Source organism: Accipiter gentilis, chromosome 26 (genome assembly GCF_929443795.1).
Source record: "Accipiter gentilis chromosome 26, bAccGen1.1, whole genome shotgun sequence".
Classification (NCBI taxonomy): Eukaryota; Metazoa; Chordata; class Aves; order Accipitriformes; family Accipitridae; genus Astur; species Astur gentilis.
The window spans coordinates 10046330-10070343 of record NC_064905.1 but is presented as its reverse complement, the minus strand read 5'-3'; the positions used below and the strand labels follow the sequence as shown (position 1 = coordinate 10070343).

Below are 24014 nucleotides of genomic sequence, written 5' to 3'. Positions count from 1 at the left end.
ATTAAGTTGATAGAAAACTAACAGTCACTCTTTCTACTGAGGTTTGTCTTCTCAAGACACAGGCTGCTTGCAACAGTTGCACAGCTTAATTACACAGAGGCACTATCCTGGCACTGTACAAGTGTGCTCCTGTCACGAGTTATTTGATAAGTCATTTAAATTGTCAAGTTAACTCAGAGATGGTAGATGTGTACCCAACTGCAAGAACAATAGTCCACACTCAAAGTGTATGCATTGCTGGGAGCAGACAGGCACATAAAAGTGTGGAGGGTTTTTTGCAGTTTATAGCTAAAACAGTACTCAGCTTCATCTAAGTCTTCAAAGCTGATCTACACGCAGCATCCATACTGCCATAACCAAGGTTACTTACTGTAACTAGACTTCACATTAAGCCCAACATTTTCTCCACTGCAAATCTTGTTATATCTAGAGTGTTAGCTACTTCAGAGGGAAAGGAAAATCATGGACGAGTATGAATAAGATATTTTCAACCTAATGTAACATGGCATTGAAAAAAAAAATAGTAGTCTATTTGTTTTGAGACCTGGTAAGTCTGAAGTGATAATGCACATTCACTGTAAAACTTTGGAAAGACTTCTTAAAAGACTGATCAACTACAAATCAAGACTAAGAATCTTTAAATGCCTTTCATAAACAGTTCTTTTGAACATAAAACAATCTAGCAAAACCCCTCTAATACTTGTTGCTCTCCCATCTCACCAGTGAACACCCAAGTAAACTTTGGCTTTAATACTATTCTAACTTTATATAAATTAATAGAAAAGAGTACAAAGCTTCCAGGTCTTTTAAGGAAAAATTAACAGTGTAAATATTGATTTCACCACTACTTGGCTCAGAACAACTAACTTACAGCCAGTTCGCTTGAGCTTCTAAACCTCAATGAACTCGTGTAGACATCTAAACCACAGTGTATGGGTTCTTGACTTCAAAAAGCAGTCTGCTTTAATAACAAAGTACGGCTTATTTACTTAAATAGAGTAACTGTTTCTGTTTGCAGGAAAGAATACATAGAAGTGAAACAGGATTTTTTTTTTTCCCAAATTTTTTTTTTTTTTTTTTTTTTTTTTTTTTAACACTATGAAATTTATTGTGTGTTTATCCCATTCAAAAAGCATTGACCAGTGAGGTTTTTCGGTAACTGTTAGAATGCCACGGTAAAGCTGGTATGTTTGGAAGCTTAATTAGCACCTAACAGAGATGACCATAAGCTTGAGGAAAAATTTGAACGGCCATGTATTTGACACTTTGGACTTCCAGTAGTTTTGTGGGTACAATAGAATAATTTAAAAAGGGAAAGAGAAACTGAATGCTTTGGAAGGACCAGACAGTATCATGAACATATGAAATTTAACCTTAAGTTAAAAAGATTTTAAGGGTTTGATGATTAAATCCTTACCCCCATTTTCATGTCTGTTTAAAATCTAATTTCAGTCTAAGCTTAAATTTTTACTTCTGTCATGATTGCCTACATGGGCAATTATGGAAAAAACAGGATGAAAACTGCTTTAGGATGAACGCCGAGAGATTCTTCACAAGGCATTGCAAGGCTGAAACAGGAGTGGGTTGGAGAAGAGACAGTAATTCACATGGTCAAATAAGGACCAAAACTAAAAGAAAAAAAAAAAAAAAATAGTAGTCAGTTGCATGAAAATGCCCCAACATTGAGCAAAAGACATGCAAGAAAAGACGAAGTAGGAGTGGAGAGTGGGTCTGATTAGGTTTTGATAGATGGAGAAAACTGAAAACATTTCCCCACTGTATAAGTGACATTATCCACAGTCTTTATTCAAATATATGGAACAAAATCTAATTAAGGGAGAAATTTGATAAACTTTACAGAAAGCCCTCTACAGAGCTAGTTTTGAAACAAACGGGACAGATAATTGCTTAATCTCAAAATTAAGACTGAAGTATACCAATAATACTTTACATCAAGCAGTTATCTTTAAGAATGCGTGAAAAAGGACAATTTACTTTTTAAAAGGGTGTCCTCTAATTACGGCATACATATAAAGTACTCTAACATCCTGGATTTTTTTCAAAGCTTTTTGAGAAACACACACAAATAATTCAGATTTAGTCAATTTTATTTACAGTTTGTTTTTTTACATTTCAGAGCATTACACAATTACATATTCTCATTTTCTGACCTGCAAACAGATACCTTAAACGGAAATATTAAAAAAAAAATGAAGTTAGATACATCCAAAATGCAACAATTACACATCTGACAATTCACAAAGTGTAATTTACTAGGACGTATCCTAAGAATTTAGGAACAACCAGTCAGGAGAAAATCTGACCAATTTCAGCAATCAATTATTTACACATTCAAAACAAAGCCTCTCTTAATCTAAACCTCCAGGCAAACGGCCTGAAAGATTTCTTCAGGAAGAAAGACCAGAAGTTATGATTCACACCTATGCAGCATTAACAGCCCTTGATCCCAAATACTGAGCAACTTCTCAGCTTTGTCTTAGAGCTACAGGCATCCCTCTCAGCTTCTCAACCCTGAAGTGTTATATTTGTGCCCCCATGTGCATAGAAAGGCTGAGTGTTTTAAGTGGTCACTATGATAAAACCCCATTTAATCTGGTCTTTAAGTTACATGAATTCTTCTTCCTTAAAAATTTCAGCAAGTCTTCTAATGCCATTTAACCTGGCCTATGTGGGTTGGGGCATGCCTCCTTAAGATGTTTAAGCATGCTTTGAACCAATCTGCACTGGCCAGACTAAATACATTAGAGACTATTTAAAATAATCTTTAAAGACCATTTAGACAAGGCTTACATTTCTACACTTCCCTGATGGGCCACCAAAAAAAAAAAAAAAAAAAAGTCACAGCTACTACTTTCATCCCTTGGGTTAACCCTTTGCCACACAGCAACTAGTTATATACTGGGTAGAAACTACTAAAAAATTCCCTGCAAATAAGCTGCCTTTCAGCTGAGGCTATGGCTCCTATGCATTGGGTGTTTGAGGAGTTTTATTCTTTAAAAAAAATGCTCACTTGAAAAATACTGAAGTTCTCACTTTAGGCTAATTTTGATTGCGTGTTCAATTTGTTTAACTGTCAAGAAACCGCTACAAATGGAACAACTTTAGTATAAAAAGAGCAGTCAACCGAGTGCAACTTCTGACTTGGCAAGTCCTTCATGGTAGTTCTCTAACTAGGCTATGAATTTTGTGGAGCCTCCAGATTTCTTGCCTACCTTACTTTCCATGTTCACGTTTCAAACTGTGTCAGCAGGGCCCGAACTTCGGGAGTCAGCTGCTTAGCAGCCTTAGCTGCCTCTGTGACGGCCTTGCGGTAAAGACCCTTTCTCTTCTTATTAAAGCGCAACTGGAAGCTTTCTAAAAAGGGGGATAGTTGTGCAAGAGCAAGAAAAGATGTTGTTGTGGAGCCAAACCATGAGATACGAGCCTCCTGTCGAACTAAAAGGCCATTATCTTTCCGGCTCACAGTTATGGAAAGAATACGGGCTGGCCACCAAGGGAAGCCATAAATCTTGGCCCAAACAATGTCCCCTACACATACGGTCCTGCCATCTGGTGTGACACATTTAGAGACGTTTTTGGAAAAGACTTCCGTTTTCAAGGAATTACTGAGCTTTTTCTCTTCCTTTGAAGAGGAGGAGGAGGAGGAAGGTGCATGCATGCTGCCTGGAGGAAAATCAAAGCTTTCAGTAGAGCTACACTCAGAGTTGGTAGATTTCAAATCATCTGTGCTATCACTACTACAAACTGATGCACTGGAAGAGTCAGATTTCTTTTGATTAAGGGTCATGTAAACCGTTATATTGCTTTTGCTGCCTCTCTTGCCCAATGTCTGGTGTTCATCCTGATCAACAGTTACATGCACTTCACTTGTGTCCTGAACCTCACTGCTGGCCTCTTCAGGGCCTTCTGAGGGGCTCTGATTTTCTGAAGGGGCCTCACCTGCTGAGCGGGTGGAGGAGCAGCGAGACTGGGGCTTAGTTGCCATCTTGCCACTCCGTATTTTCTCAAGTCCTGTCTTGAGAGAAGAGTCATTTTCTTCATTCCGATACCTTTGTGGCTTTAAACGCAATCGGGGTGGAAGGGAACCTGAGCTGGTGTTCTGAAGACGCCGTGTGAAGTGGACCTTTGAATGTGCATTTTTGGAAGAGGAAGTTGCACTCTGCTTCTTTTGTGCCTTTTCTTTGGCCATTTTCAAGACTTCCCGAGCTTTTGCATGATCCATGTTTTTGCTCTGGAGAACTTTTTTTGTATTTAACTGCGCTTTTGAAGTATTTGCTTGTGCGGAAACTTTAACTACTCTGCTTCTGCTGTGGGCAATATTTGAAACCTTGACCACAGCATTCCTTTTCTGGCTTTCGTTTTGGCTTTTTCCATCCACTTTATGGTCAGTCTTAAGTTTTTTATTCACAGTAGTCACACTCTCATTTCTTCGTTTTTTGTTATCCTCATATTTTGAAGAGTCACTTGCATTGCCACCTTTTTTTATTTCCTTTTTTTCTGCAACAACACTGTTTTTGCACTTGTCACATAAGACCTGCCGAGGTCGTAGTTTGATAGCATTCATGATAGAAGTGGGTTCCTCCCTGTACATTTTACGCTTGGGCCGCTTAATTTTCCGGGGTGGAGGCTGAGGTATTGACTGGTTATATGTGTCCCTGATAAACAACGGAGGAGGATATGGTGCTCCCTCATGAAAGAGAGGAGGTGGTTTAGAAGTCCATAGGCTTTTAGCTATGCTAGGTTCTGATGGCTGCGTGAGAGAAGAGTCATCAGGGACTGCAGCATTAGATTCACACTTCACCTGTGCCTCATCTTGGAATGGTTTACTTTGGAGCTGCATGGCTTCAGGTTTATCCTTGTATTCCCTTTTAGGAAATATGGTCACAGGGATGCCATGGGGTCCAAACCTTGAAGAGAAAAAAAAGAAGAAAAAAAAAGAGGTTTTGAGGGATCTTTTGCTGCATTTCTTAAAAAGCATATGAAAGCATGTCTACATTATATAGCCACCATTTGAAAGACATGAGTCTCAGGAAAAGTAAAGCTTCGTATCTAGCTTTATGGTAAGCTTGGAAAAAGCACGAAACTAAAACCAAGTCAGCAGAGAACATGAAATACATAACTTTGCTTATTATTGGTTTTTCTTGCATCAACAAGATGCCCTGAAAATGTAACAAAGAAGTGTAACCTACAGACAGAAGTAAATGAATTAACTTTGTACTTTTAGAAAATGCTTATAAACAAGTAAATTACACACTCATCCCATCAACTCCAAATCTACCCAAGATTAATTTCTATACTAAGTCAACTTATGTGAAGAAGGCATCTTCAGCAACTTTTACAAAATTCTTCCATTTTTAGCATACCACAAAAGGCCAAATATATTTCAGATTTAATCAAGGCAAATACAGACTGCATAAATACTTGCATTGAACAGAGCACGCCATCATTCTTCATCCACAAAAGATTAGCACCTGATCATCATATGCATTACAGCTCAAAACATGCTAGCCTAAGAGTTTCTTCCAGCAAAACTACCCTTATTTCACCACAGTACAAACCGTTCCTCCCTGTTTTGCAAGCAAACAATATTTTAAACCTTTGCCTACTTTTCTGCAGACAGCTCTAGATCTCTGCTGCCCCATTTGACCCACATAGGAGCTCTCACCACCCTGATCAGGTCAGAGAAGAGAACGAAAAATCCTAGTATGACTTAAGCATTAGCTCAACTTTCCTATAGTAAGTAGCATGTTGCCTAACAGGTAACCAATACTTTCTGCAAAGGGTTGTGCCAAGGGAAACATTTTATCAGTTTGCAAGGCATTATGCTTGCCTTCTCCTGAGTGGAAATCAAATGATAAAGACATTCATTTACAACAATATATCTTTCAATGCCCAGAACAAGGCAGGAGGGATTGTAAAAGCTTGTTTAACCTTCCTCCTGTTCCACTCCACAATCTACCAGCTGAGCTACCAGCCTCACAGAGCTGTCACCAAGCTGTTCACTGCTCTTGAGCTCTGCCTGACTCCACCTCTCATACACACACTAGTGTTTGGCTTATTTTAGTTGGTATTTTAATCGTTTGACCTTAATGCAGTAACAACGATAGGCAAGGTTGCAATTCAAATACCAAATCATCCATTTTGAATCACTAAACAAACACCATTATGTTTATCCCACACCTGACAGGAGAATGAAGTAATTACCCAAGATTTGTCCTCAGGTTAACACTAGTTCATGTTGCACTGCAGCTGCTCAACTGCAACATCCTCTTAACTGATTGAACTGAAGTTTATTTACAATCTATGGTTGCCTCTCAACTGAAGATAAATGCTGAATACCGGTCTGTTTTCCATTCACACTCCTGCAAGAAACATGCAGTTTATACAAGTGCCTACACGTTGGCTTTATTTCTTCAAAATTGGTTTTGAAAACACATCATCATATGTGTTAGAAGATTCTTTATACCGTCACCAACAAATGCCGACACTTGTTTGTCCTTTTGCTTATCGGTTAAGCCTCTTTTTACACTTAGAAGTTGCAATTGAGGCAAACAATCCATCCAAGATTAAATTATCCATCCAGTTTGCACTTCATTACAAATGGAGAACAGAAACAGCAAACAACCTACGCAAGGTTACAGAAATGAGCAGCTTAACTAAATGCAGTCTACTGCACTAGTGAAGGCTACAGTGAATTATAAACATTTAGCAGCTGATGCAGACATTTTTCCAGCTTACAGTCTGGCATTAAGCCACAAGGGACTCACTCATAACTAAGTTTTAAGTTCCCTAAAGTCCCAAAAGTCCACCACATGTAAAGAAGTTGCTTTTCAACAAACACTCTTCCTTCCACCAAAGATGATGACTAAGTTATACAATTCCAAGGGCTTTAAAAGAAACTATCAGCTGATAATAATTAAATTAGCAGTATTTTCAGTGTTACTTGCAGCAAGAACTTCAGCTTCTTTAAGAGCAGTAGGATCCAGATCCCATCTTTCACCACCTAACAAAGATTACAGGATTTGGGAAAAAGTTAATGTAGTATAAGAGCTGAGAACAAGACAGGCCAAGATCCCTGCTGTGCAAATTTCAATACCAGACAAACACACAGAAATAGATAGAACTAGACAGCAGTGCAATATCAAATGGGCAAAACCCATGCACAAGAACACTTACGACTCTTTTCACTGTCTCAGGAACTACATTTCCTACCCCCTCACAAGACATTTCCATAGTCCAATACACAAGCCTTTTTTCTAGAAGACATTTATGCTGACTCCCGTCTTAGGAAATTAAGTATTACTAGCAGTGACCAGGGAAGAAGTGGATGAAAAGGACTGCAAGGAGATTCTCCAGAAGGATCCCATTTAAGTACTTCATCTCTCTTTTCCTAGATTTTTGTTCTACTACCTCACAAGCAAAATCGGCAAAAAAAAAAAAAATAAAAATCAGCTCTCCAAACACATAAAAAAGCGTAACGGAAAGCTCAGCATATGACTGATACCATGAAGGCACTGAAGATTAATACTGCACTTTAGACTATCCTTTTCTTCAAGCATCTGCATAATACACTACTAGGCCAAACAAGTGAACTAGAATCTCCCGTCCCTGTCCACCTAAAAATTAATGAATTGTAGAATTAGAGAACATTCACAGATATCGTCTGGTGCCAGTTACATAAGAACAAATGAAGACACTATTCCTGTAAGTGATATGTCAATACATAAAGACATGACTAGTCAAGACATAGTCCACCTGAAGTACAAGATAAATCTGGTAAGCCCAGAGACTGAATATTACTTCCAACAGCTGAGTATGTGGTACCTTCTTTGGCCTCATCCAATAGCAGGTTGCATCCATAATCATTCAGTTTTTAAATGATCTTTGTTTCCTCCTTGGTGAATGAAGTTCTCCAACTACGCAACTTGGAAGAATGATACGAAAATTAAGAACAGAGAACAACGGCAGGAAAAAATAGGAATGAAACAGTAAAAGACACAGGAGAGAATGAAAACAAAGAACAAGGTAAGAAGAAAGCAAAGACAAAACAAAGAATGGCCTATTTTTCTTAAGAGAAGCAGAATGAAGATGTGATCTTAACAAACCTATTCAAGACAAGGCATGACACAGCATCTAATTAGTTCAACTGCAAACACAAGTATTTATTGCATATACTAGAATTTGAAGCCCTATTTTCATACATCTAGTTGGTGGACATTGAAGACAAGTGCTTCTCAGACAATCACAATAATAATTTTTTTTACACCAACTACATGTTTGAAATAGCTAGGAGTGCCATGTGTATGTAGGTTAGACATAAAAATTGCAAGAGCTAGCATTTGGTTCATCTACTACAGAGATGAAGGACTAAAAGGCTACTGTATAAAAAAAGGTTAAAAAATCCAAGCAGCACAACTCAGCTGTATCACAACATTTACTGATCCACACATCAGTCAATGACTGGGCAGTAGAAGATCACCTCTTAAAAAAACAAAAAACAACAAACAACCAAAAAACCACATTTAAGTTACGCTACATCAGTGAGACCACCTACATATTTTGTTTGTCACATGTTGCATGTTTAAGTACCATAAGGAACTGCCTTGTCTTTATTCTAACAACAAACTACATTATTTTCTTATATTGATCCGAAGTATCACCTGTTCCTACTATAATACTACTTTCCTCCAGAAAAGGCTACTCTTGGAAAGACATACTGCAATTACTGTTTGCTTAAAAACAAAAAAACCAACCCATTTGTGCCTAAGTTCCAGCTGTTCATCGTACAGCCCACTCATGCATAACATAATATAGTTCTACCTCAGAGTATCTCTTGAAGGAATAAAAGGGTTCGTTGATGTGGGATCTAAAATTGAAGTGTTAGGAAAACCAAAGTAAGAAATAGGCATTTCAACCTAATTTAAGGCAGTTCTGTAAAGCAGTGCACTGCTGCTTCATACTTATTCAAAATTAGAACCAGTTTTCCATGTTGCCAGGTTCTTCTTCTGTATAGGTGTCCTGGCTCTTTTTTGCTTTGAAAAAGCACTTCTAGAAGAGAATATGGTTGAGAGTCATCCTAAGAAACTTATCTCCAAGAAGTTTTACAAGTAACAGAGCAATCAGTAGGATCTGCTATCATCATATTTCTGCTATACATACCACTTCAATATACATATGCATTAAAGACATAAATAGCAACAGGAATATCAGGAACTATATTTAAACAAGAGACTAATGGGATAGATGAGATCAATTCTAGCAGTCCAGCGATCTTTACACTGAGAAGAGCTTTCAGTTGACTAGGGTACACACAGAACTATGACAAAAACAGTCAGGTTTTATTTCCACAGTTTGTCAACTGCAAGTTAATGAATAGGTAGCCATGGCATCTTTTGTCATTATGTAAAAGCTAGTTTGGCTAACAAACCTAGAAGCCTGTCACTTAAAGCCATATAGATTTGTATTACAGATATGTAAACTTAAGTACCTCAAGCAAAGTAAACCCACTTTTTTTTCAAATCTAAATTCTCTAGCAGAATTACTACAATGAATATATATTACTATTCAATTCGTATGCAAAACACAGTGCAGTTAAAGAGTATTTTTAAAAAAATAATCATGACATAAGGAACAAACCCCATTTAAATTCATAACTGTATGTACATAAACATCTAAACAATACATCCTGGGGCAAAGCGTTTTTATGTTACTACATAAAGTCTTAAGCTCTCATCTTTAGCCTGCAATGTCTAACTTTTACTTCTCTATTAAAAGAAACAAAAATGAAAAAGCACCTTGTTCTGCCAAGAGCCAAAGGAGAGAACCCACTGAACTGGTTCAGAAGTATTTCACATTTGTCTGCGAACACACTGAATTAAAGTCAAAGCACAGTAACTTCCAGAGTTGTGATGTTAGATCAAGTCTGTTGTAAATGAGTACAATCAAAACTCATCTTCACCATTAAGTCAGACTACAGTAATCTCTGATTACCTTTTTATGCATTGCTATTGTACTCAGTATCGTTCTTAGTGTTTTGCAAAAGCCAAGACAAGCAACTGAAGCAATTTTTATTGCACGCATAAAAGTTCAAAGACTCTGAATGCTGGGAGTATAATAATATGCTGAAATAACGTAGAGCTAAGTATATATATATTTCATGCATGTATCTAAACTGAGGGTTTAAATTATAATATTCAATGTAATATACAATTAGATCATAGCAATTTGAACACAAAGCATTTCAGAACCCTCAAAATAACCCGTATTCAAAACACAGATTATGCAATAACCTATTTTTAATATATGATTTACTTGGTGTGATAAAGCACGATATGGAACACATTGCTTTAAGCAGCAGGCACCTTACTGAAAAAAGCATATGCAGAAGCCAAATTATCAACTCAGTGGTTTACTCGCCTCCTGAGCAAGGTAACACAGGCTGGGCTAAATAGACTAGAAAATGTGTATTTCACTTAGAGCTCCAAAAACACGGTAAAGGACTGCAGTGTAAGTGACTCTCTGGAAAGAACACATCATCAGGAATAGATCTTGCCACACCATCACAAACTTGCAGCACCAAGAAAAATTCGGTTAAATATATCATAGTTCAAATTAAGTAATGTATGACAATCCACATCTAAGCAAACTAGTAGGAAGCTTACAAACTTGGAGACTTTTACTACTCAATGTTAAGCTTAGTGTTTTTCAAGCAGGTACACTTGCCTGAAATCCAAGCTCTTATTTCTGGCACACTTTCAAGGCAGAGGAAAAACTAGAGCAGAGTATGTATAGAATTGAATTTGAAAGAGTATCTCAAAAAAGCTGGTTAGAAGTATCCAAGGCAGCAGCTGATTTTAATTATTCCTAACCACTGTCACCTAGGTCTCCTACTGCAATCACTACCCAAGTGGAAACCAACTAATGGCTACCAAACAATATGCAAATATACCAAAGGCTGTCTTAGCTTACAGTACACCTCTGAAGGAAGTTAGAAGCCCTTTGAAAGACTTCAACTTCCAGGAAACTGAATCACAGAAGTCCATGTAGTCAGGCTGCTGATGCAGACTTTGAAGAACTATCCACTGTAGAGACAGAAGAATCCCTAAGTTGATAAGCCTGAAGAGTATGTAGGGGCGTCCCCTAATCACTGCTTTTCCCCCACAGAAGTGGGAAGGTACCCCTCACCTTTCCATTGGAAAGGATTTACAAGTGAATTCACAGAATTTCCTTCAGTTTTCTGTAACTTGGAGTTCTATCAAGAATATAAAAGTAAACTTTAAAAGATACAATGCTTTAAGTTAGGGTTCCCGCTAACTACCACAATTTTACTGGAATGCTTATAAAGCTGAAGGTCTGTTTAAACTGAAATTATCTTTTAATTTTTACATCTGTTAGCATTATTAGTTTCAAGTGTCAGTTGCATTTTAAAGTAGATGTTTTGCTGATATATTTGGAAGTGTTACACAACTGCAAAACTTTATGATTATGATAGAATACCTTGAATACACACTTCAAGATCATCCACATACCAGTCAGACCCAAGACAAATGGAAGAGAATGATACCATTAATCCATTATTAATGGATGAAGTTTAAGCCAATTCAGTGTCAGGATGGACAAGATTCATCAGTCCCATAACAGTGTAAAGAAAAAAAATTATTTAAAGCATACTGAAAATTACACCTCCACCTTGTCTCTCAACACTTCAAGCCAAGTCATGCTACTCTTAGAAAGCAACGTCAACCCATGCTGTTGGAATACAGAAAAGCATACCATAAGAAGAAAGGACAGTTTATCTGTCTTTTCATCTGTTGCATCACAGTCCAACAAAGAACAGTAGTAGATTACAGCTGGTTTAGGAAAGGAAAGTTTGAAGCACAATCCACAGATGCCCTATTTACCAGCAAGACTAGGGCTTACTGGTTTGAGAAAGGGAGAAGTCACACTCCTTGTACTGGCTCAAAATCAGCAGCAGATTAGCAAGAGTTTTCAGTACAACCAGCAGCTTTAACAGCCTTTATACCTATACTAGCAAAATCCTAAAAGCTCGTCCAGTTTTGTTAGCCATTTTCACTTTCCAAGTGGAAACAAGTAAGTCTTTCAAAAAGCATTTGATAAGTGACCACAAATAACACTGAATAAAGTTTTGGATGCAGAGAAAGACACAAAAGAAACTATTTTCATATAGAAGCTGAAACATTACAAAATTGTAGAAAAATTTAGGTTGAAGGTCTTCTGATCCAACCCTGTCCTCTAAGTGAGGCTAAATTTGACACTATACCATTCAAGATAACCTCTGTTAGTCACAAGCAAAGTATACGTGATTAACTCTCTTCACCACACACCCATCACTCATGCTTCCAATGTTCTGGGGATAAAAGCAAATATCAAAGTGTTATGGCTGTTCCTTAAATGCTAGAATTTCACCAAGCTTCTTTACACATCTGAGAAAAAATGGAAGAGAACAGGTGATGAATTGTAGGAACACCTTGCAAACTGAGTGTAAGTTAAAAAAAATTTAAAAAAAAAGAGAAACAAAACACAACCCCCACACAACCCTGAGTAACAGACATTTCTTTACTGTTGAGAACATATATCACAGCACATCAGTACTTCTATAGAACTTAAACCTTCCCCAGACAAGGAAGGCCAAATGTTGTCCCTATTTATTAAATGAAGTTATTAGTAATAGAGAACTTAAGAGCAGGCAGAAACGTGCCACATTTTTTCAAGTAAGACTTCTGCTGTTTCCTTCTTGTGTCAGCAGATCTTGAATTTCTCAGCTTGGGAGTACCTTTTTTCCCCTCCCACCTTTCTTGGCATATATGGTTACAACACACTAGATTCACCCTGCAGAGTTTATACCAACAAAATGTGAGCATACATAGACAGCATGTTTCAAGAAATGCTAAATGTAAATGATTGAAAAATCTAACAGATGTTATGAAGATTAAGACAACACGAACTAGAGAATGGATGCAACAGTTCATTATTTATCCCTTTTCTTTTGCAGTAGAAAGTTCAATGAATAAATTGAGAAAAGCGTAGGATTCAAGAGTCGCCAAGAAAGCAAGCTGTAACTGAAAACTGCTACTAGGATTATAAGAATTTGAAGCTGTCTATAAAAGTTTATTTTCATCATATAGTTCACGCATACCTTGCTGAGGAAATCTTTCCTTATCTTCCACAACCAAACCCCAATTAAGATATAATTTAAAACATCTGTCTACTAGCAATACATCTGGCATCTTTTGGCAATCTAAAGCTTTTGGTCACAAAACTTTTTGCTCTTCCTTTCCCCCTCAAGAACTACTATGATCACACACAAGTCAGAAGAGAAATAGCTTAGAGAAAAAGACAATAGGAAGACATGTGTCCATCACATCTGTATGATCAGAAGGAAAATTTTAGACAAATGATAAAGCAATAAGAGAAAGTCCAAGTACTGACTGTTGGCAAAACAACAGAACATAAACTTAATCCCCCTCCCTCCCTCAATCTTTGGGAAGGGAAAAAAAAATTTGCAGAAATAATTATCCTCTCTCCAGAGGAGCAAACTAAAACTAAGACTTCTTAATCCTACATTTTAAGATTTAAAAATGCTACACTCACCAGGTATTTCCTTACTGTCTACTTCCTGCAGGTGCAGAGCAAGATTTACACTAATTCTGAGCCAGCAGGTGGCATTAACATTTCATATACCCTAAGCAAACACAGTATTAGTCAAATGGACACAGGCAACCTTACAAGCCCTATTTAAGTCCCACACGCAATGAGTATTTTTCAATGACAATTTGTATAATGGCATGGAAAATTAACTACAGTCATGCATGAAGCATTCCACTATCCACTCTGACAAAATAAGACAGGATTGCCTTCTCCTGCCTGCCTGATGGTTGGCTGGATTTCCCGTCTCTCCTATCAGCACAACTCCATCAGGTATACACTGAGGAACTCACATCAGAACCTTATCCTAGCATGCAATAAGGCACTTAAAAGGTAATGGCAACAGTAGTAATAAAGTTTAACAGTAGGATCACATGTTTAATTTGTGCGATGACCCTTTAGAGTAACAAAAGTGGGAATATGTCCCTCTTTAAATGATGACTTACTGCATAAGAAATTGATTTGGGACTCAGTAGATGTAGATTCCTATTTTCTGCTGATTTTCAAAACTTCCTGTGCAGCTGCTGACAGGTACACGAGAACTGCCATTAGTGCAGGCAGACAAAATACTTCCTTACCTCACATAAATGTAGGAATAAAGTCCACTGAACACTGAGGTGCTTGTGTTCTTGTGTTATAAACTCCTAAATGGACATCCTACTTACAAGGGGTAGGAGAGGAAGAGGAAATCAGATTTTTAATACAAACACCACTGACTTCATATCAAAGTCCACAAGAATAAAATCCAAAGTCAGTGCACCATTTCAACAATGGAAGCAGAACTAGGAAAAAAGAAAATATACAAAACCAACCAAAAAAACCCTTTAAAACAAGAAACATATGGGGACATTTTTGCTTTTCTTTCACCTTGAAGATCAAGTAACTCAGAACACAACTTGAGAAGGCTAAAAGGAGTCCAGTGGACAGGTTTTTTAAAAGGTCATTAAAACTTGCTCTTCTTAGTACCGTACAGAAGCAGCACCTTCATTGCCCTGGAGGGGAAAGCAGAAATTAAGATCCAAGAAGGACTAGGAATTATTTTCTTCCAAGTATACGTTGAAAAGAGTATTAGCACATGCAGTGAACACATCAGCCACTTTTTGAAGCTATTGAATGAGTAAATTCTAATATAAAATTTCACTTTTATTAAATAAGAACTGGCAGTCTTAAGATATTGATCCCCTTTGCATTTGGAAAGTTTATAAGACTATTTCCATGCACTTGAATGGGCTAGTGGAGACAGCTTTCAGTAACCACCCATCTTCCATACTAGAAATCCCAGTGTTTTCATGTTATGTATGCTGGAATTTAGGTGGTTTTTATTTAACCCTACCCTTAGTCTTTTTTTTTTTTTTGGTCCAGTGGAAAAGCTTGTTATAAGAATGTCAGGGCCTGCCACAGTGCCACACATACAGAAGGAAGTTCATGAAAAATGTTAATGTTCTACAAGTCCATGTGCTGCTACACAAAACAAAAATAAGCAGATATATAGAAAAAAAGCTGATACCTAAACAGTACTACCATTCAGTCACTTACCACCAAAGTCATAGAGTCTAGAAAAAATTTACATCTTGGGCATTCACTTAACACCTGTTTTCTGATAATGCTTCAATTTCTTACAGGTAGGAAGTTCTTGGACTGTTTCTGGAGCATGCTTACCACTGCATTTCCTGCTCTGAGACATTTCAACACAGACTCCTATTCATCTACAAATATTAACTTGTCACCAGCCAAATACTATAGACCTTATGTCTAGAAAGTCAGTTCTTCTTGTCCAAGCACTCCAAAGAGCTTGGCTTTTAGAATTTAAATTTCACCTTCTGGATTCCCATGTAACAAGCACTTCTGAATGAAGTCCAAGAACATATGAACGGAGAGAAAGGAATAAGTGGTTCCACTGCATAAGAATATTTGGGAGTAACAGCACACACAAGCCTTCATGTATCACTTCTCCCCAGTTATTACTGTGAAGACTTGCCCCAGGGCCTGTGCCTAAAAACAGGGGAAATAGAGATGCATGCTGCCACTGAAGCCAAAATGCAAAAGAAACAGACAGTTTGCCTTCTACAGATGACCTTTACTGCAAAGGGCTGCAGTAGATCTGCTGCATGAGAGAAGGGTCTTCAATGCACAAGAAAACCTCAGGCAAATGAGGGGGTGTTTGTGGTCAATGTGTGTTTAGTAAGATGAAATCTTTCAGAAGTAAGGGAGTAGCTGGTTTTTTCCTTCTTTACACATATAGACCCTAAGAAGTACAGAAGCACATGCTTTGTTACTCTGCTGACCAGGGCAACAATATAATTTTGCTGGTATAACTTCAGACCTACAAAAGAATTGATGTTAATCAGCATTACTAAAGTAGTAAGGACTTCTGGCCTCTTTCAGACATTTAATATTTCACACCAGAGGTGAGTACAGTTTACAGATCACTTTTTAGGACTTGGCTTTAAAAGACAAATTGATAACTTAGCATTTCAAACCACAACAACTGACAAATTTAAAACTTACTTCCATGACATTATCCAGAACTTAGGTTTCAGAAAAGGCCTTTTGTTTCAAAAAGGAACCAAAAAGCTAGGCCCAGGACAAAAGTGCTGCTCCCTCATACCTTTCCTTTTAGAAAGCATTGACAATATTGATATTACAGGAAGTTATTAAACAGCTACTAGTAATGTAAAAGGGAGTGATAAAAGACACATGACAACGCATGCAGCCAAAATTTGGGGGGAAAAAAGCGCTGCATTTTTTGCATGCCAATTATTTTCAACAACAACCCGGGTTAAATTTCACTTTCCTCTCATGTACTTGCACAGTCCTTATGTCTAGAAAACAAGCACTAAGATGAAGAGGTATCTTTACCTGTAAAAAGCAGTTAGATTGCTTTTAAGATATACAGTATCACTGATGACTTCTGGCCTCCCAAGAACCCCTTACTATAGAAAACCAATGAAAACAGCAAACCTCAGAAGCTGATAAGGCTTTAAGTTATTTTGTGATAGGTAACAGTGTCGTGGTCCCCTCCCAAAAAAGGGCATTTAAGAACCATCAAACTTCACCCCATTCATTGCATACAAGGAGCGACCAGTACCAACAACGGTACTTCAGGACTGTAATAGCCTGGCTTGAAAACCATTATCCTGAAAAATAGTACCTAGTGAAAAATAAGGTTACCTAAGCAATGTAAGACACAAACCAAGAGGAAAAACAGATCCCTGGGTCTGTACTTTCGTACAAAGACTGGAATAAGTGCCAACATCTGTAGCTCAGGTCGTTGTTCCCCGACAGATACAGATGCTGGAGGCCCGACGTGAATCCCAACCGAGTCAAAAGAATGTGCCCATGTGCTCGCCCCTCTCCCGGTTCCCCCATTTTCTCATTCCCACTCGGGACTACTTTTGTTAAGGACAGCACTACAAAACGGGGGGCCGGCCAGCTGCCGCTCACACCCCGCGCCCCGCGGGGGAGGCCGGGGGCGGGCGGGGAGCGCGGGGCTGGGTCCCGGGCGGGAGAGGGGGGCCCTGGCCGTCCCGCTCCCTCCACCCCCTGCCAGAAGGGTCGAGGAGGAGGACGCCCGTGAGCTGCTGCCTCCGTTCCCCGGGGAGGACGCGGGGACAGGAGCCGCTTGCCCCCAGGCGGACCCACGGCTCCGGCCACCCGGTTCGAAGGAGAGGGGAGAGAAAGGGAGAAGAGGCTGCTGCCGTCGCGCCCCTCGGCCCCTGCCCAGGCCGTTCCCCGCTGCGGGGCGAGCCCACCAGGGTCGGGCTGGGGCCGCCTCTCCCCCCCCCCCCCGCTCCGCCGAGGGCAGGAGAGGCGCAGGGTGGCGCGGGCAGGCGGCTCCGGGCGAGCTCGCTGCCCCTGTCACTGCGTTGGGGGGGGCGGGGAGGGGGGCTCGGGACGGCTCCCCCGTGAGATCTCACCTTTTAGAGAGGTCCATGAGGACCCCAGAAAAAAGCTTCTCTCCCAGCCGGAACGAGACCACCAGGGCGTCCTCGATGATGTGATCCAGGGTGACCCGCACCTCGGAGCCCGGCAGCAGCGGAGCCTCCGCCTCCCCTCCAGCCACAGCCACGGGCACCGGGGACTTGGGCTCGACAGCGGCGGCATCAGCAGCATCCGGCTCCTCCTCCTCCGGCGGGGACGGCTCCTCCCCGGGCTCGGGCTCCGGCTCCGCGGAGCCCCCAGTAGCCGGCGGGCAGGGCTGCGGCTCCTCCTCGGGAAGTTGAGGGTGCCCAGCAGGCGGCAGGCAGGGCTGCGGCTCCTCCTCGGACTCTGGGCTAGGCGCTCCCCGCTGCTCGGCCTGGGGCGAGCCCACCTCCTCCGGGCTGGAGAGCGGCAGCTTCTCCGTCCTCTCGGCTTCCGGCTCCCGAGTCCCGGCCGGGCTCCGGGCGAGCTGCACAGGCGGCGGCTCCTCGGCCTCGCCGGGAGCAACCTTCCCCCCGTCGGCCTCCTCCCCATCAGGCACCACCGACTCCACGGCCTCGGTGACGGCAGGGAGAGGGTCCGCGCCGGCCTCGCTGCCCGGGATAGGCTCCATCTCGGGCTCAGCTTCGCCAGCCCCCCCATCGCCCGGCACCGCTGCAGTCGCTGCCGCCTCCGCAGCCATGGCCGCCATTTTCTCTGCTGCTTCACCGCCGCCTCCCTCCAGCAGCGGGATCGATAACCACGGCCTTCCCCGCCCGCCTGGGAGGGAGAGCCCGCCCCCTAGGCGCGCGTCCGGCAGTCTATTGGTGGGCGCGGTGCGATTTTCTACTTCTACTGGAAAGCGGAGCAGTCCGTCAAGCCCAGCGGGAACTTCTTGTTGGCCAGCGGGGACTTCATTCAATGAAGAGTCAGAAAGAGGAAGAAAGGGTGTGGCTTAGTGCTTTACAGGCCGTTACAGATTAGAGGGGTTGGGCCCCTAGGGCTGCTCCTCCATCTCATTGGTGGAAGGAGGAGCTGCTCCCGCGGGAGGCTGGTAATTGGCGGCGCCGAACGTCCGTCGGGGGAGGGGGCGCGAGGCAGGAGCCGCGCGGTGGCCGGCATGCGCGCTGCGGGCGATCGGGAGAGGGCGCGAGGGAAGATGGCAAGGGCAAGAGGGCGGCCCTCAGGGCGGGTTATCGCGGCCCTGGAGCGGCGCCCCCGCGGGGGAGAGGCCGTCCGCCTCCCGGCTTGTACGGCGCCGCGCTCGCCGCCGCGCGTGTGCAGGTGGGGGGTGCTACCGGTCTGTGGCGCTACCTGCCCCCGTGCTGTGGGGGCGAACGGGGCCCTTGCTGGGGGGGGGGGGGGGGGGGGGGTGAGCGGAGAACGGGGGGGGGGGGGGCGGGCGGGTCGCTGGGGAGAGGGAAAACGAGAGGAAGGTAGAGGGCCTGGGGTCTTTTGTGAAGTAAATCAACGCTTTAAAAGGTTAAGTAGCGTGAATTAGGTGCATTGGATAAAGGTGAAAAGCGCAGTGATGGGAGAAAAAGAGTTAACGTTTTCCCTTAAGATTTTCTGAATCTGTGATTTTTCTTCCTATGGAATCAATAGTTGCTACCATGTAGGTATTTCCCACCACAACCACCCCCACCACACCACCCCCCCACCCCCAGGTAGGCAGTCATGTGTTTTCTAAACAAAAATTAAGGAAAAAGGAAAGCTTTTCGTCTGTTACATGCATGATTTTACATTTTGGGAAACCGAGTCCTCTGTAAAAAGGAGGGATTTGTTAGAAGGAGGGATGGATGAGAAAGAAAAGTAGGAGCAACTGGAGGCAGAAAGACAAAAGTGATCTTAAAGCACGAATGGGTTTATTCTTCCTAGTGCTATTATGAGAGATACATTGTTCAGCAACAAATGACATTTTCTGAAAACTAACAAGTCAAGTCTATAAGATTTTCTTTAAAAATAAAGTATTCCCTTTCTTCCATGTTAGTGACTTATTGGCAAACTTCAAAGTTGCTGCCAACCATATGCTTGCAATAGAAACAGAGCTACACCCTGGGTTGTCAGGTGAAAAACTTACAAACAATGGGCACGAAGAACTAATGAAATTTTTGCAAGAGGTATGAGAAAAAATCCTTCTTCAGATTTAAGGCCTGGTACTACACTCACCATTTTTCTCTTGTAGGAAAAGTGAGTTATATGCGGTTAAAGGACTATAGTTATGCAGAGAATTTTTTTTTAGTAATAATAAATGAGGACATGAATAAATAGTCTTCTGTAACAGCAAAAAAGCAGTGTATAACTGTATGCAAGTAAAACACGATCTTGCAAGCGGCTAGCTATAGGATTTTAGTAAATGATAAAGGCATGATTAACCTACCCTGTTGTCCTGATCATAGTGGTTTCACTTACATAACAGACATAAAGACTCTTACTTTTGTATCTGATAGTGGTTTACTTTTGCATGGTGAACGTTTTTGCATTACTGGTGGTGTAAAGTGTGTAAGGAACATACATATGGGAACATCAGGAAGAACAGCTAGACATTTCTGGAGACAAATACATTGGAATACAGTTAAAAGAATTTACTAAAGGTAAAGCTGCTTGCTAAAGATAAAACTGTGTCATAAATTTTTGTATGTTTTACCACCGTATCTGTTAAATCAATGGTTTGGTAGTGTGGGTGGATAGAATAGAACGTGCTTATTGGGGGAAGGAGTAGTAGATACTGAATTACAATTTTTTTTTTTTCCAGCCATGCTTGCAGCTTTGTCAGTCTGTATTACAGAGAAACAGCAGATGGATTCAGTGTATGATCTGTGGCTTAAAAGAAATCAGATTTGGTAAGCTTTTCTAAAACTACCTGCCATTAATATTACTTTCTAAATCATTTTGAAACAATTTTGTTTGACCATATTTGTGAAAGATCTGTATTCCGTATCCTAAGGCCATAATGCTTTGAAAGATGGCAACTGTCTAGGTGCCCCTAAGGCTAAATATGTTCTTTGCCAGAATTCTGGAGAATAATGAGAAGATTTGTGTTGCTACTGAGTTACCTTCATTTCAAAGCTATCCCTGTGCAAGGATTTCCGTTTTAATTCAGATCTGGTATTTCAGGTTTTTCTGTATGTTCTACCAAGGAGAATGCAATAGTGACTTGGAAGGTTCACAGAAGTTGCAAATGGTTTGTAAAGAGTTCTCATCTTGAAGAAGCCTAGTATAAAACAAATGGTTGTAGGAGTGGAAGGAGGACTCTGGTGTTCTTTCCTCTCATTATTTTTGTTATGTGCTATTATGACAACATATGACATGTAGAAAATGAAGATCTGATTCCCAGAAACTTTTTACCTTATTCAGATGAGTTCTAGGACAAATAAAAGAAACAAATTAGCAAAGATAGCTCATATGTAACACCAGAACTGTTTTTACATTGCTCTCCTACACAACGAATTTCACTGTGCTTGGAGGTACTCCAGCTGTATTTCAACAGTAGACCAAACTATGCTCTACATGCACAGGACTGTTCTGCATGTTGGAGGTATTATCATCATGTTTTAATGCTGTTTTCCTTGTTAGTGTCTTACACTAGTAGTAATCTGTTTGTTTGTCCCAAGACTAATATTGTGGGGAAAAGGCATCACATTAGCTAGAAGGGCTGGCAGGGTACAGAGGTTGTATTGTCATATATTCTATTATTTTTTTATTGATTTTATTTATTTATTTTTTGCTCGGGAGATGTAGTACTATATTGCAAAAGCTTACAAACACTTGCACTCAAGATAGAAGTTTGAAAAAGCAAAGTTGCCAGACAGCTTTCACCCAGGGGAGGTCAGAACTGTCATGGTCCTTACTATAAAACAGCATGGCTCGTGTAGATACTTTGTATGGCTGGTGATTTTAATTGTGCTAGCCGGTCAGTTCAGTTAACCACAGTTCATTTCCCTGGTGCTGCTGTGCCATGGCATAGAAGGATAGCAGTAAATTCCAAGCCTACAAGAAATTACCAACTAATACAAAGAGACTCTCAGCCCTTGAGCCGATGGGACATTAAGATCCAATAGCTCAGCCCAGCAGGCTTTTTGTTATGTTAAGTTCAGACTTATGTAGAGGATGGGCATAAAATGGAAGATTTCCTCTTGCAAAACTTCAATGAGGTTAATGCTTAGTGAAATCCACCTTGCTTTTCAGCAGGTGTTGCTTAGGGCAGACAGTTACCATTAAAATGCTGTCATCTTTTACATCTACTGGAATCCCTAGCAATCCTTATGCTAAGCATAGGAAACAAACCTGGGTGCATGGCTTGTTATCACTCTGAATTGTTTCATTGCAATAACAGAGGAGATTACGTGCTTGACCCAAGCAGTTTAAACTACTAGGGGGTCTTAAAATAGAATGTAAACAGCTCTTTCTCAGTATCATTTGCATGTTGAAAGTGCTATATGTGCTTTTTAAAAGAGGTAAATAAGGACATTTATATACCACTGTAACAGCCAACAGAAATATGATACCATAGGTAACCCTTAAAAGAAAGTATAGTAACAATAGGCATGTAGATGCAGGATGAAACTTGTAAGTTTAACAAAAAAGTACTTGCTATATTTTATTCTTTTTTTCCATCCCAAATTCCTTTGATCACCATTTAATTTCTGTTTATTTTAAATCTAGCCTGTAATCTCTTTAGGATAGGGTTTGTCTTTTTGTGGCTGGTTTGCATAGTGATTGGCATAGTTGGGGGTTGGGGCCTTGTGTCTATCCTGGAACCTTTAGAAACTGCCAAAATAAAATTAATGGAGTTAATGAAACAAATTGCACTAACACACTTTCTGTAGATTAAAACGAGTCTCTGTGCGTTCAGCAAGTGGCAGAAAGGACAGAAGTAGAAAGAAAAAACTAAGAATTCAGGAGAGGAACCAGTACAATTGGAGGGAATAAAATGATGAATTTGAAGGCAGAAAAATGCAAAGCTCTATGAAGATGTGTTAACAGCATATTGGCAGGCTGGGTAGCTGCAGAAGTTGTAGTAAGTTTGGGTTCAGTGAGTGAACAGATGTGATGTGGTTGCATGATGCCTGTAAGATGTAGATAGAATTGTATCTGTATGCATGGGTATACACGGGTGAAAGAATTGTTTCTGCGTGTGTAAGTTGGGATGTGATAAGGATCGGGTCTGGCAGACTTGACTGTTTAAAGGCCTGTGCTGCTCAGTATTAGTGATACTGATTTGTTCTGTCATGACCAAAATGTATTATTGCACTGACCTAACTATGAATACAAAAATCTTGAAGTCTGTGAACAGTCACAGCATGTATGTGTGTTTCAGTTAATAAGTACATTGGGTTAGGGTGTATATAGTTTAAGATGATGTATAGTGGTAACATCATTCTCCGGGCATGAAGTTCTGTAAAAGTGCACTACTGTGAAAGAGCCAACAGAAAATGCAAGGTTGTAATAGAACAATATACATATAAAGAGTATAATCAGGCTTGTGGTGAAGCCGAAGTGCATAATTGCAGCATATTTACAAATACTCAGCTTCCTTGAAGCTAATTTAGCTACCAGTAACAGTGAAACTGTGATAGCAGTCTCTAGAATGGGCTGCACCCTGGTAATTGCCTAGTAGCTGGAATTTGTGGTGTTACTGGTATCCAAGCTAGCTGCATATGTGTAAATTCACTATGCCTGTTCGTGCTGCAACTGATCTGTCTTAGTGTAGGCTTATGAAAGCTCTAAATGAGTGTGTGGATTTATAGTGACTGTTTATATTGTCTTGGTAGGATAATAGATATTTTCCTAATATCTAGACTGGGGCGTAAGAATTTTAGATTAGAGGTTTACAGTTTGAAGTTCTAACAACCTTGCTGAGACTTAGTGAGTCCACACATTAAAGGGATTTAATAAAGTGGTTTATATACATCCAATAGCTCTAGCCTTTGCTGGCTTTTCAGCAACACCACTGAGAAACAGTGTACTACAGGAAACATCATACTTCTCTCCTGGCATCATGGTGAATCATAGTGGCCATAGCTTCCTGTGACTGCTATAGTGACAACAATTTCCTGTGACCCTGAGGAAGGTCTGAGGGTCTCGCAAAAACCTCCACAAGTCAGGGTTTAGGGACCACAGTTTTATGCTGTTGATAAATCCATTTTAACATTATTCAGTGTGTGCAAGGCATGATCTGCTATAGTTGTGAAATATTCAAGGCTTTCCTATTGAAAAAGTGTAACCAATGAAAGCCAATGGATGTAAGCAATGCAGAGGAATATAGGCAAAGAGAAAGTAAAGATTGGGTCTTGATTGTATGCTGCAGGCTTACTGCTTCTATAACAAGTTAGGAAAGTAATGCTCTTAAAACAATTTTTAATTACATTTAAGCTGTTTTGAAACTTCATTATTGATTTATTACAGAAAATTGGTATGGGAGGAGA

At 40.5% G+C, this 24014-nt stretch overlaps 3 protein-coding genes across 11 annotated transcripts in view; 2 read left to right on the top strand and 1 right to left on the bottom strand.

Moving 5' to 3' along the window:
* PWWP2A (PWWP domain containing 2A) overlaps window positions 1-18376 on the bottom strand; it is a 42258-nt gene extending 23882 nt beyond the window's left edge. For 3 of the 5 annotated variants that reach the window (XR_007509651.1, XM_049829134.1, XM_049829133.1), the window contains exons 1-2: window positions 17604-18376; window positions 3961-4928 (exon numbers count right to left, since the gene is read on the bottom strand). Coding sequence is in view for 4 of the 5 variants with exons in the window: in XM_049829134.1 (XP_049685091.1) it covers window positions 3961-4928; window positions 17604-18298 (1663 nt within the window). In the remaining variant the exon portion in view is untranslated. Of the gene's footprint in view, window positions 1-2100; window positions 4929-17603 lie in introns of those variants that run through there. The other 2 variants (XM_049829132.1, XM_049829131.1) reach the window with 2 other exon arrangements.
* Window positions 1-24014, top strand: part of LOC126050797 (uncharacterized) — a 920783-nt gene that overhangs the window by 291585 nt on the left and 605184 nt on the right. The window lies entirely within an intron of this gene.
* The window catches only part of FABP6 (fatty acid binding protein 6), a 46280-nt gene continuing 40733 nt past the window's right edge, over window positions 18468-24014 (top strand). Inside the window, exons 1-2 of one of the 5 annotated variants that reach the window (XM_049829173.1) lie at window positions 18468-18534; window positions 20342-20429. In XM_049829173.1, coding sequence (XP_049685130.1) covers window positions 18508-18534; window positions 20342-20429 — 115 coding nt within the window. In that variant the 5' untranslated portion in view covers window positions 18468-18507. The other 4 variants (XM_049829176.1, XM_049829174.1, XM_049829177.1 and 1 more) reach the window with 4 other exon arrangements.